The 13758-nt window shown below is 41.6% G+C and overlaps 2 protein-coding genes across 5 annotated transcripts in view; both read right to left on the reverse strand.

Moving 5' to 3' along the window:
- LOC142487968 (UDP-glucuronosyltransferase 3A1-like) overlaps positions 1-11011 on the reverse strand; it is a 50807-nt gene extending 39796 nt beyond the window's left edge. For 2 of the 3 annotated variants that reach the window (XM_075588230.1, XM_075588212.1), the window contains exon 1: positions 10876-11004. The gene's annotated coding sequence lies outside the window, so the exon portion shown is untranslated. Of the gene's footprint in view, positions 1-10875 lie in introns of all 3 variants that reach the window. The other variant, XM_075588221.1, reaches the window with a different exon arrangement.
- Positions 9592-13758, reverse strand: part of LMBRD2 (LMBR1 domain containing 2) — a 37932-nt gene continuing 33765 nt past the window's right edge. For both annotated transcript variants that reach the window (XM_075588165.1, XM_075588176.1), the window contains one exon: positions 9592-13510. In XM_075588165.1, the coding sequence (XP_075444280.1) occupies positions 13444-13510 (67 nt within the window). In that variant the 3' untranslated portion in view covers positions 9592-13443. The remainder of the gene's footprint in view (positions 13511-13758) is intronic.

Below are 13758 nucleotides of genomic sequence, written 5' to 3' on the forward strand. Positions count from 1 at the left end.
TGTTCCGCTGCTCCCGCTGGCTGAACAAAGACTTCTGCTGTTGTCACCGCCACCAGGACGTCTGCTGCTGCTCCAACTATGGCGCCGCAGTACTCCTCACCCTCCGTTGCCGGCTGCAGGTAAGTGTTGAAGTCTTTTTCAGCTGATCTGAAATTACCCGGCGCCGGTTCCGACCTGGTGCCGATCCCAGCCCCCTGCTGCCGGGTCCGGGTAAGTTACGGGTAGCTGAAAAAGCGCTGGGTAAGCCGGGTACTGGGTAATTTCCGGGTGCTCGGTACATCACTAATAATGAGCATCCTTTGATTTCTATAGCAGGTTTTAGCCCACCTCCCCAGCAGTGCAAAATGTTTGCAACACTTTCCTGTTTGTGATAATTTGTTGCCAATATTCCCAGCAGTTTGAGCTGCAAACTGTAACAATAGCTAGTGATATAAGAATACATTGTTGCTGCTGCGTTACACGGACTGAAGGATTGATTTGAAACTGATAGGCGGCCATTTAGTGAACCCGGTGAAGCAGGATTTTGCCGATCGATCACGGGAGAACTAATTGATTGTCATTTGTTTTCAATAAAGGTAATCTGAGGCTGCATATATTAAAACAAAATATATATATATATATATTATTTTTTTTAACCACTTAGATTGCCTCTTTAACACTCTAGCATGTCCTGCTCTTTGAAAAGTGTTAGAAAACATGATTTTCTTAATCTCTAACTTCTGGGGTCACCATGGTCAGTCTGCACTGTGCTCTAAGGAAATCTTCATTTTAATTCCCTGATCCTTGATGCGTGAAACGCTTCTATCTCCTGAACAGAGCAGCAGATTTAACAAATAAAAACTACGTTGGAAAGGGCAGGAAGAGATCTTTTTATGAGAACATGTTGCAATTAGTGCGAACTGCTGCATTAAAAATATTATTTATTATTATTTATCAAATATTTTACCAGGAAGTAATACATTGAGAGTTACCTCTCGTTTTCAAGTATGTCCTGGGCACAGAGTAAAACAAATAATACATGCAGAAAAATGAAAAGCATTTTTTAAGCCTCAGCTTTAATTGTAAACAAAATAAATAAATAAATAAATGTATATATGCGTCATGGCAAAAACAATGAAAGGACACGATTATAATATTTACTTTTATCTAAATAGTACGTTTCCCTTGCAAAGGAGAAAGTACTTTAAAATGTACAAACATTGGTGTCAACGTACAATTTAAAATGAAGCTATATAACAAGCAGATATGGGACACAACACTGCTGCAGATGTCTTTTCAGACACTGATCTATTTAGCTTATCTTTTTTACAACTCCATATTTGAAATTATCAGCAGGATAGGCATCAAAACAGAAAATAGACATCAAAGTAAGTGCTGTAAATGTCTTAGAAGTCAGGACAGCAGTAGTGTAGAGATGAATATGTATATCCAATTCCACCAGCCAGTAGTGGCCACAGCTCACAGATGTGCGGGACAGCAGTGTCTGCATTGTCACAGATATCGCCTTACGGCTCCACTTTTCGGACCATCATACAGACAGGCGTCACAAAGCAGATCAAAAGCACTGCAGAGACTATCAATCCCTCAGAGATCAGCAGGGCAATGATGTTAGTGTGCATGGTAGAGTATATATGTATCTAAATTAATAGCCATTAAAAAAACACAAAAGGACAGATGGTTAAAAAATTTAAATGAGGGGGGCTCGCACGCACCGTCGGAGCAGATGAGAGCAGCCTGAGGCAGCTCCAGGGACTCCGCCGAGATTGCGGCCTAATTAGCTTCTGAAACCACCGCAAACTCCGCGAAAACATCCTCCCCCGGTGTCGGAATCTGCAGGGACGCTTCCCCCCACGAAGGATCGCAAGCCAGCCACCCTGTCACGGATGCCCACTACAACCTGGACAGGACCGCGGGGCTGATGTGGGGAAGATATAACACCACCGTCCTAAGCCACAGGGGTGGGTCCGGATTGCAGAGTCGTGGACGTGTAGCCGGGTCAGGGTAGGAGAGTGGAGAGCGTATCGGGTACTTGCCTATGGTCCGGGGTTGGAGAGTGTAGAATGGTCGAGGTCCGTAAGCCATGGTCATGGAGTAGAGAGAGTAGAAGTCCGTTAAACAAGTCGTGGTCCAGAGGAGCAAGAAGAGACAGGTCAGGCACAAGCAGGGACACAACAGGGATAGGTATACCGAGAGAGACAGGTACTCAGGCTGCAAATGAGCATGGGGCATAGAAGGGTCTATGCTCAGCAACAAGACAGAGGGCTGGGTGGATATAAATAGAGCGATGGACCAATGGAGAGAATGCAGGGGGGAGTAACTAGCAATAGGTAGTGAACTGATAGGCTGTAGTTACCTTGGAGGTATGTGCAGCACAGCTGATAGTAATCCCGGCATTAACTGCTGCACGTGCGGGAGATGCGCGATTTGCACGCGCGGGAGGCGTGCAACATGCATGCGCAGGAGGTGCACGACGTGCAGCGGGCACGTTGCTGCCTGGAGCAGGCGAAGTGACGCCATCATGGGCGCGCGTCTGCCTGTTGCGGTGGTGGGCGCGCACTGGCGGGAGTCCACGTGCATCCCCGAGTGACCGGCATGAGGTGTCGGGAGGCCGGGGCTTCGGTGCGACCCTTACACACCCCCTCTGTCGCCCGTTACCTCCAGAAAGCTGCATCTCCTCTGCCCGAAATCCAAGATGGCGCCCGTGCTGGCACGCGCATCCACAGGCGCAGGAGCTTTCACAACAATGAGGTAACTTTACAGACAGTGAACAAGAACAAGAAACAGATGAAAACACTCAAATCACCACAAAAGTTTTAAAAGATTTATTTAAAGAGATGCATGGTATGTTTCAACTGTCTCTTGATAAGACTGTGGCTGAATTTAAGGCATGACTGAATTCGCTGACCGAATGAACAATCCAAGTGGAAAATAAACTTGAAGAATCCCTGCAGAATCAAGGTTCAATGGAAGACGAAATATTCAGACTGAACAACGAAGTCAAGAACCTGAACGACACCATCGATGACTTGGAGAATCGGGAAAGGAGACAGAATCTCAGAATAAGAAATATCCCAGAAACAGTCGTCCCGGAGGAGCTGCAAACTTACCTAACAAACCTATTTACTCAGATAGTCCCGTCGCTCCAAACAAGTGACCTTCACATGGACAGAGCCCGTTGTGCCTTGGGTCCAAGATTTGCAGACCCTCGGAAATGCAGGGATGTAGTAGTCAAATTACACTATTATACCACCAAGGAGAAAATAATGAGAGGCTGCAGGAACCAAGATTTCGTGGACTTCGAAGTTCCAGGATCCAGATCTTCCAGATCCACAATTTCAAAGCAAAGAGGTCTCTGCCAAGTTACATCGGTTCTTAGAGACAATGATATCCGCTACAGATGGGCCTTCCCGTTCCGCCTGGTCGTAAACAGAGATGGGAAGCAATTTTCGTTAAGATACCCGGAGGAGGCGGAGAATTTCCTAGGAGCCCTTGAGTACACGGCCAGCAACCCGCAAAACGCAATGCTCTACAAGACCTAAGCGACTACCGGAAGCCCCAGTGCGAAGCGAAGGAGAGGACCGTCAAGAATTACTGGATTCCGCAAACCCAACTTGACCGATCCAAGGGTCCTGTTTTCACGTTTGAAGTCAGTCTAGCTGATGGAGGAGGTTGGTGGTCCAGTATTTATGGCCCACGGCGATCTTTCCTCCTCGGTGGGTTTCGTTTTTTTCCTGCCCTTGCCGGGTATTTCAGTCCCGGACGGGGAACAGAAAATTTAAGACTAAGATGACTTGCCTTCAATCTCAAAGATATTTTTTGGTGTCTACGAATTTTCTAAGGTTTATACTATATCCCCACTTGTGTGTGTTATAAGCTGTGCTTTGTTTCTTTTCTCTGTTTTACTAAAGAGCGGTAAGGTCTAAGGTAAAAGGTTTAAGATGCAATGTACTCCAAAGGTATTCTTTTGTTTTTTTTTCTTCTTAATTCTGTCTTTATAAAAAGGCATGGAGTTTGGAGACAATAGAGGTTTAAAGATAATAAGATGGTGGAGTCCTTCGGCGGGGTTTGGGGTGCCCCAGACTCTTCGAGGCTCATGCCCTCCTCCCTATTTGGGTTTTTGGTAGCCCTTTATTTTGGTCTATATAAAGACCAACAGTAAAAAAGTGTTAGAATGGATAAAAGGTCCACCCCCCCCATACCTGTATGTTCCTCACTGTTGTGGTCTGTGTTTGTTTTCCTAATTTTTATCCTCAACCCAAGGTGTTCCCCATTTAGTACCACCTCAGACTATCGAGAAGAACACATTCTTCTTCCTTCAATGCGGATCGTCCTGGAAAATGTTAATCTTGCACCAGGTTCACTTACCTGTGTTTATCCTTTTGACTTTCTGTCTGCAGCAGCCAGCTATGATCGCCGCTCACCAGTGATTCCAATCATATGGACATTAGTCAAAATATTGATTTTATTACAACATTTGTTGTTTATTGTTCATTTTGTGTTTTCTATTCATTATAAAGTTGTCAATTTGCCATCACCCGTTTTTACTGCGCTTCCTTATAATTTTTTTCTTTTCTTTGTTCAATAGAATTAAATGGGATTTTTTTGATAGAACTATGCTGGGGTTCGGCTTCTCCGGACCATTTTTAAAGGGGTCCAAGCCCTATATGATACTCCTACAGCCACGCTGCAAATGCCAGGGGGGGGGAGGGGGCTAAATCAACTTAAGATCAGTAATGTTACCAGGCAGGGTTGCCCACTCTCCCCTCTACTTTTTGTGTTGACAATCGAGCCAAGTTCTTATTTCTTGGGATTATAAGGCCCCCCACACACACCGTTATATGGACAAATGGCTCAGGATTTTCAGGTAGAGATTCCCTGGGAAGACTGGCAAGCTATATGGGTTAATGCAACGAACACATCACTATGCACAATCTCTAAAGAGAATACAGTATTTACAAGGTTATGTTCAGGTGATATTTGACACCCCAGATGTTGAAGCAGATCTACCCCGAGTCAGTAAATCTTTGTTGGAGGGGCTGTGGCGGTATCTGAGACATGGCCCATATTTGCTGGGTTTGCCCCAAAATACAGAGATTTTGGAGAATAGTGCAAAATTTGGTGCGAGAAATTTTTGGGATAAGAATCCCTCTAGACCCAATGACGATGGTTTTTGGTAAACCACTAGATAATTTAAACTAAAATAAATCTAAATTATTGGTGCATATTCTGACTGCGGCAAGACGCGCAATCGCAGGTGCCTGGAAAAAGCTCCAGCCCCCCTCCAGGGAATGGGTGAGTTTGAGGTTGATGGTCGGGTGGAACTTATTGAAGTTGTCATAGAACTGTAGGAGGTCCTGTTCGTCAGAGGTCCAAATCAGGAGGATGTCATCGATGTAGCGAAGGTATATAAGGGGTTTCAAGTGACAGGTGGAAAGAAAGTCATTTTCCAGTTTTGCGCAGAACAGATTGGCATACTGTGGCGCCATCTGAGTACCCATAGCGGTCCCGGTTGTCTGGAGGTGTGTGTCATTTCCAAATGTGAAGTAGTTATGGGTCAGATTATATATATATATATATATATATATATATATATATATATATATATATATAATGCCATTAATGTACACCGCGCTTCATAGCAGTAATACATTTGACATAATATAAATAATGGGAGAAGAGCTTCAGACATAAAAGTAACATTTAGAAAAAGGAGTTCCTGTCCCAAGGAGCTTACAATCTAACATTCAGAGGATACCTGGGAATTGAGGGGTTGACATGTGCTGCTGGCAGTTCTAGTGGCAAAAAGGATTAACACCGTGCCTTTGCAATTGTACAGTCGGCAGAATCTGTACATATGTTGGATTAGAACATGAGAATCCCTTACTAGTGTGCAAATCATAATTTATAATAGGGATCATTGCCAAAATCAAAATAATTAAAGGCAATTCAACCAGCTTACATTTTGTAATCTTACTGATTTGCTTTTAACTTGTGGAACTGCACTGTGAGGTCCAAGTTCATGAGAGTTCATTACTAGGACTCACTAAACTTGTTCTGCATCGCGTGATAGCTCCTGGGCTGGGTATGAATGGGGAGAGGGAAAAAAGAAAAAGTATAATGGACCTTAATCTTCTGGTTTGCCCAGCCTCGTCTGCATGCAAAGAGTTAATGTGGTGAATCCACTTCTCATAAAAATTAGTTATGAAAAGAAATGGGTGAGAATGGTGTGAATTCTACATTTTACCACCTAATGATCTATGCCCCATCTTGATTAAACATTACAAAGGTAATCTACATACCAGGGTTATTAAATAGATTAATAAATATTCACTGAAGCACACATTTGAAACAAAACAGTAAACCACATTTTTCTAAACTCACAGACCATTCAGTTTTGTAGACTTTGTAATGGGGGGAGAGGGCGGGGGGCAAAAGTCCATTGCTAAGCTCCATGAGTTATTTTAGATTGATAACCTGCCCAGGAAGCTGCACGTTTACCGTGCAATGTGCCCCTCATAAAATATATTATAAGAGACCACCCAGGGTCTCCGGAAAGGCTTCTATATCTAAATGTGTTCTTATAGGTGTGAGACGAAATAGCATCTATTTATATTTTGTCCACGTACTACGTGCGGTGATCATAACTCAAACTAATAAAAATTGTGCCAAAGCCACGGTTATCACTTTGCAAGCTCCGGTACAGTATTAAGAAAACTTTCCAACAATTCTATTCATAAAGTGTTCAAGATTATCAGAGACAGGCATTATCCACAGGGGAAAAAAAAATCACATTCAGATTATTGAAAAGGCTATATCATGAATAAATACCATAATTTAATTGACTTTATTTTTCAGTTTTGGAAATAATCACCCACAAATGTTAATGGTTTATGTCTAATGAACAGTGTCCTTCCTTGTGTTTAATGTCACATACAGTACACAATTGTTGTCTTTTGACATACTAATTCCAGAAAAATACTAACAAGACAGGAGCAAATATACAAAGTATAGTAATATTTATATAGGGAGGACAACTTACACAACCATGTCGATAGGCACATTCAGTTACTGCCCCAAAAAGCTTACAATCTACTTGTTCTTCTATATTGTAAAAGAATATCCTGGAGGGTACCCAAAAAATAGTATGATGCAGCAGAACTGAGCAGTTCAGTATAATTCAGCTCACTGAATTTATTACGTGCCTTATGCTATACTTCTGGAACTTCTTGTATCTTCCCGCATTCTCTTTTCTCAGCTCCAATGCTCTCCTGGACCCTCTACAATCAGGTTCCCACTGCTCACTACTGAAAGAGCACTCAAAGTAGCAAATTACCTTCACATTGTAAATCCTGGAGTACATTACCCCCATTCTACTGTCTAGACTAGAGCCTTTGATACTATTAATCACCTTCACTGCTTTAGGGTTTTGGACAAAACCCTCTCCTGGCTTTCTTCTCTCTCTCTTGTTGTTTATTTAGTGGATCTATCAACTCTTCCACTGTTGGTCTGTTTTTGTACCTCAGGGCTCATTTTTAGGTCTTCCCTTTATGCTCTATACACTTGGAAACCTTATTAATTTAGCCTACTGTATACAGCTGATAACTGTATCACACCACACCTCATATCTGCAGTACGGTTCCAGGTCTCCAAGTGGCCTTGCGCTCAATATGTGAAAGACTACATCAAGTCCCATTATGCCCATTTCCATCAGTCAGTAACATTGCAACCCATCCAGTTTCCTTAGATCGTATGTATTAATATAGTTGTATTGTACATGTATACTGTAAGTTAGGCAGACAAATAGAGGGGCAGTCTTACGTAGCAGGGGGAAAAAAAACTTTATTAATATAAAATCGGCTTTGATAAGATTTACACATCCTTAGTGAAACTTTTACATGTCTGTTTACTGTGAATTATGAATACATATTTACTTTTTCCGGGTCTTCACTTTTATTAGACAATTAGATTGCATTAAACAAGGGTAGCAAAGAAAAAAGAAAAAAAGGTTTAATTGTAGATATGCAAATGGAAACAAAAACGGTCAGCAAGATTGCAGCCTTCAAAATTATTTAGTAGTTATGGAAAAATTGCACAATTATTTTTAAATACTTATACATATATTTTTCAAAAGTGCCACTAATATTTGTTGTTTGTTTATAAACATAGTGCATAAAGAGAAAGGTTTACTTGACGCCAAGTAGGATACAGGAGTTATAAAAGTTACAAAATAAATTAAAGCACTCTACAGAAATAGTTCAGGATTCTGCACACCAACGTTTACACCAAGGCCTCGTCCATGCTGATGGTGCGTGTGTAAGCGATGGAGAGCCATGGCATGGCGCTCTCATGCAGCAGGGGCGCTGCCTGTCCTGTAGCTAGGCACGAGCTGAAGGGTTCGGGGGAGTGGGGGGTTGGTACTTTCTCACTCTTTACAAAAAAATATACACAAAATAATAAAATATAAAAGAATTCAAAAGTGCTTTACCACAACAAATGTAATCAATGTGTCAGGTCTTCAAGAACTCTTTATTTGGTCACAAAACATTCAGTGTGGGGGTCTTCACTTCTTTCAAGAAAGACATGTGTTGGGGCTCTGTTCCCAATGTGTTTGGCAAGCTTGAGGGAGTGCATCGTATGCCTGCTATGCAATGGCAATAAGTGCATTATTTCATGGGAACCAAACTCCTGCAGAGAACAATGTATAACATCTAAGAATGGATCGGATAAGATTTTGAAAATCAGACAATTTTTTTTTTTTCAAATTATGGGCAGACAAACTACCCACCCTAGAGCTAATTAGTAGCAATGTGTGCCCTCTGAAAACGCTTCTGCCGAGTGGGCAGCACAAGCTGGCGCTTAACAGGCGTGAATAATTTAGAATTCAACAAGGAAACACAAAAATGAGCCAGCGGCTTCAGTGTCACCTACCAATTCATAGGCAATAGAAACAAGCGAAAACAAAAGTGCACCTTTGTGCAAGGCCCAATAGTGTCTCTCATACATTTTTTATGGTGAGAGACAAATAAGTAATTGTTCTGAATGTGATGAAGGCTCAGAGAACAAACTGCAAAGATCATATTAGCATATTCTATAAACCTTCAAACTGCAACAGTGGTTAAGTGGTTGTTTCTCTATCATAAATGTTACAAGGCTGCAAGTAGCCATTCAGAAGCTGAATCTATGCTGGTAGAAGCAATAATAACTCTGTTTACTAAAGTCTCGCAAAGAAAAGAAAGTTTGGTGTGTTGGCCCCTTAAATAGGCATTATTCCTTATAAAGCAATTTGCCACAAAAGCTAGGCATCAGTAACCCGCACTAATGTACCTTTTTTCCAGCCTAGTCAAAGCCCTTTCACATTTTAATGCAGGAGCAAAATAATTCTATTTTATGCTTTCTTGTTTTCCTTCCTAAAAATTATCGTTTTCGGTCTTTGTTTGCAAGTCAAAGTTAAAATGCCATTGTATGGTTATAAGACTCATTTTTGAAGGTCCTCTTAAAACAAATATTACCTAAGATCAGTACACTATGTGTTTATACAACACAACAAGATTGACACGCCTCGTGATTTACAAGGATAAACAAGCCAGAACCTTAATTAAAACATTTTTTATTTTTTTTAAACAAATCAATGTATACACAAAGTAGAGATTTGATGACCTGCATATCATTTTGCAAGGTGTTGTTTAAGTAATAATCCGCGAAGAACAGGGAATTGCTGGCCAATAATGCTTTGGCTGGAAGAGTTGAAGGCCAGAGGCGAAACCGATGGACTTTAACCCAGCCAGGGCATTATTGGCCAGTAATGCCATGTTCTGAAGGGATTATGACTATTATAGGTTAAATGTAGATTTTTTTCATAAATAGACAATTTTGTATAGTTATATAGATTTTTTTTGATTAAAATAAAATGGTAAATACATGAAACCACTTCTATATACGCTTACACTGCAGATATCTATATCCACACACTGCCGCCCCCACTGTGTGTGTACACACACACACACACTGGAGCTCTCTATACACACACACACACACACTGGAGCTCTCTATACACACACACTGGAGCTCTCTATACACACACACACACTGGAACTCTACACACACACACACACACACACACACACACACACACACACACACACACACACACACACACACACACACACACACAAAAATGCAGCCAATTACTAAACTTTGCAAACTCCCCCATGCCCCCCGAATTCAACTGAATCTGCACAGAAAATCTCAGTTAGCTCGGGGGGGAGGAGTCAACCCGTGGCTGATACTTCCTGACCAATCCCCTGCCCTGTCTCAGAGCTGTTACTTTATTCTGACCAATCCCCTGCCCTGTCTCAGAGCTGTTACTTTATTCTGACCAATCTCCTGCCCTGTCTCAGCTGTTCTGAAAGCTGATTGGCTGGAAATAAACACATTGAAAATTACACCTTGCAAGCTGCTAAAAATCCAGGCATTACTTATTGGATAATGCCCGGAATTTTAACCAATCAGAGAGCCGGGTTTTCAATAATGCACGGAATTTTGCTGCTTTAGCCTATAATCATTATTAAACAGTTACTATTACAAAAAGATAGCCACAACTTGAACATGTTATTCACTTTCAACCAAGGGTGACCAATTCCAATCCTCAAGGGCTACCAACAGGTCAGGTTTTCAGGATATCCCTGTGTAACGGGTTCTCCTCCCCTCCCCCCCCCCCCAATCGCAGATAGGGTCTCCTAGGGAAATACTACTCTGGTTACACATGGCTATAGTGTGGTGCACCTGCTGGTTTACAGGACTCCTGAGTCTCCCGCTTGATGGTATTATGGGGAAGGTCAGGACAGGCTTCTGGGGACATACCCAGTACGTACTCACTCTTTCAGCGCCTCCATCTGTCGCAGGCCCCAGGATATGGGGTGGAATCCCTGGAATAGAACGTCCCACTCAGGGATGAGAGATTCCAGTCTCATAACCGCTTCTTTATAATCAGGAACACTTTATTTCCTCTGCAGCACACTGTACAGCATACACAGTCACAGCAGTACTTCTCAGGAGTTCTCCCTCAGGGTGACCCTGGCCATTCACTCCCAGACAGGGCCCTGGAAGCAGGCCTATCTCTTCCACTACCCCCTATCAGAGTAGTGGAAACAGTCTACCCTCCTCGCCCCTAAGGGAGGGCCACAGATTGGCAGAGCCCTGCACAACTGGGTTTGGTGACTGAGCTCCTCTTAAGGTAGCAGCAACTACTGAAAACAGGAAATGCAGCTCATTTAGTACAGATCCAGTAGCCCCACCCCTGTGCCCTTGACTGACAAAGCCTGAGCACTACCTTCTCTGATCAACTGAACTACAGTGAGTAGGGAGAACCCATCTTAACTCCTGGCAAACCTGCCCTTACCAGGGATTATTGCACAGGAGGAGGACAGAATAATAGCCGAAACCTACCAGGGCTATACCTGCTTCTGTACAGTGAAAATCTGATCTGTTGGTGGTGGGGATCTTGAGGATTGGAGTTGAGCACCCCTTCTGCAAAGCATTAATAAACACCTTCTTAGCTGTCAAACCACAGTGCTCTGCTGAACCTAAAATCTCCAGCACAAAGGAGGTTCACATTTGAGGGCAAAACTCTAGAAAAGGCAAGAGAGATAAGTATGTTATCCTTTTAATTCGATCATTCAACAAATCAAAAAGGGAAACTCGCACATAAAGCCACCATACAGTGCATTCACGATTTCTAAAATATTTACACTTACAGTTCCCCCTTCCATGTTGCTAGTAAGTTAAAGCGCAAAAAACATTAAATATAATGACCCGGTTTTCACACACTATCTCGAAATAACAGATCATAAAATAAATTGTATAAAAATAAAGTCCAGCACTTTGTACATTTTATTCCCCCCTCCAACCCCCGAGACAGCTTAATTGACCAGTAGAAAAGCCTTTAACGCTTGGTTAACTGCGTCCAATTTATACCACTTAGAGCAACTTAAAATTACCGCAGGAAAAACAACAAACAAAATCAGAAGACACCTGTAACAAAATCAGTTTCTTGACACAAAGTTGAATCCACATGAAACGCACAAAATTGCTTTTTCCAGTTTATTCCACTGTAGGTAGCACTATGTACTTTAGAAAACAAATATTCACCACTTTCTATTAAATGCTGACAGCACTGAACACCGAGATAATGTGCGATGTTGTAGAACTTACTTTAGTATCTGGTAACTAAATTTGGTATCGTAGTACTAAGGAATTTGCAGGTGGAATTAAAACCGTAATCATAGTGCAATCCGTCACCTCTAACCTTCACTAAGCTGAATAAATAATAAATAGACCATTCGAAAAACAAAACCCTTCATTCTTAATATATTCCCTATTAAATGCACTTCATTTTTGTTTTTTATGTTACAGTTCATAAAAAAGAAATATCCTATCTATGCTTGTGTTGCTACATAATTCATAAATCGTTTTTCTTTATTACAGCAAAATGGTTTCATTCATTTTTAAATAAAAACAAATAACTGTTTCCGGGTATAAATAAAATGCAGGCACATATCTTTTACAATGCACGGTCAGGTCTGTAAAATCAAATAATGCCTGTGCTATTTGAACATGGACATCATGCTACATGGACAGGGTGCTATGTAATTAACGCATCTGTACACAGCTTTGCGGCTTTGTTCCTGGTCCGCTTGTCCAAGCTTCTGTTTGTGTTTGATGGTATCCGGGTGACAAAGCCTTTTGACGTTATTTTGTCCTATTTTCTGGTTTACCTTCTGCCTGTAGGTCACATCGGCATTACTGACATACTACTTGACACATGCAGAGTTAACAGATACATGAAAGTACTATGTAGCTCCACTTTGCAGAAACAATTTCAAAGAAAAATTCAAAGTACTGTAAGGAAAAATAGAAAGAAAAGGCAATGTCCGATAGCCGATAATGATGCATTCGTGATAGCATTGTGCATGTACAGTTACCATGAACTATGATGATCTCTTTATATTTTTGTACGGCGATTAAGCATTAGAGTTTCCTAGTGTCCACACTAAGAGAACAGACTGTGCCAGGCGAAATATCCTTTAGCAGTAACTTCATCAGCGAAAGTAATACGCGCATGCTATTTTACTATTCTCCGTAGGGTTCAAGTCGAATATGAAAACTAAATACACGCAGATATTCCTATTACAGTATTTCCTGCACCAATGTATATAATGGCTAAGGCCATGTAGGCTGGCTTTTGTCATAGTTTGTCCAAAATAAGCATGGTTGTCAACGAAAAACCTCATAGGCCAATAATCACCGAAGATTAGAAACGTTTTCTTCTGCATGCCATTTAATACCATGCTTTTTTTTTTAATGATCCAGGATGTGTCGCATCTGGTGAGTTTTGTAAGATCACCAATTCAAAGCATCTGTGCTTATGGTCCGGCTGCTCCATGATTATACGTCGTCAAATATTCTGCTGTTTGATTGAGACATTGATAGATATCGTCCAGCAGGCTGGTATCTGTCAACATGAAAGAGGAGTGTGTTACAGGAGAAACAAAAGGAAGCTGGGGAGAGAAGCGTAACATGCCCCCTATCGTAATGGATTAATGTCAACATCTTTTTCACCAGGAAAGGTTTATTATGGTCAAGTCACTGTACAAATCATGCTACTTACAGTCCCTGATTTGTATAGGTCTGTGGACAAGCAGCATTAGGTCACCAAACCCATGTTTTCTCTGTAAAATCAGCATGATAGATTACATCTTG

This window comes from Ascaphus truei, chromosome 1 (assembly GCF_040206685.1).
Source record: "Ascaphus truei isolate aAscTru1 chromosome 1, aAscTru1.hap1, whole genome shotgun sequence".
Taxonomy (NCBI): Eukaryota; Metazoa; Chordata; class Amphibia; order Anura; family Ascaphidae; genus Ascaphus; species Ascaphus truei.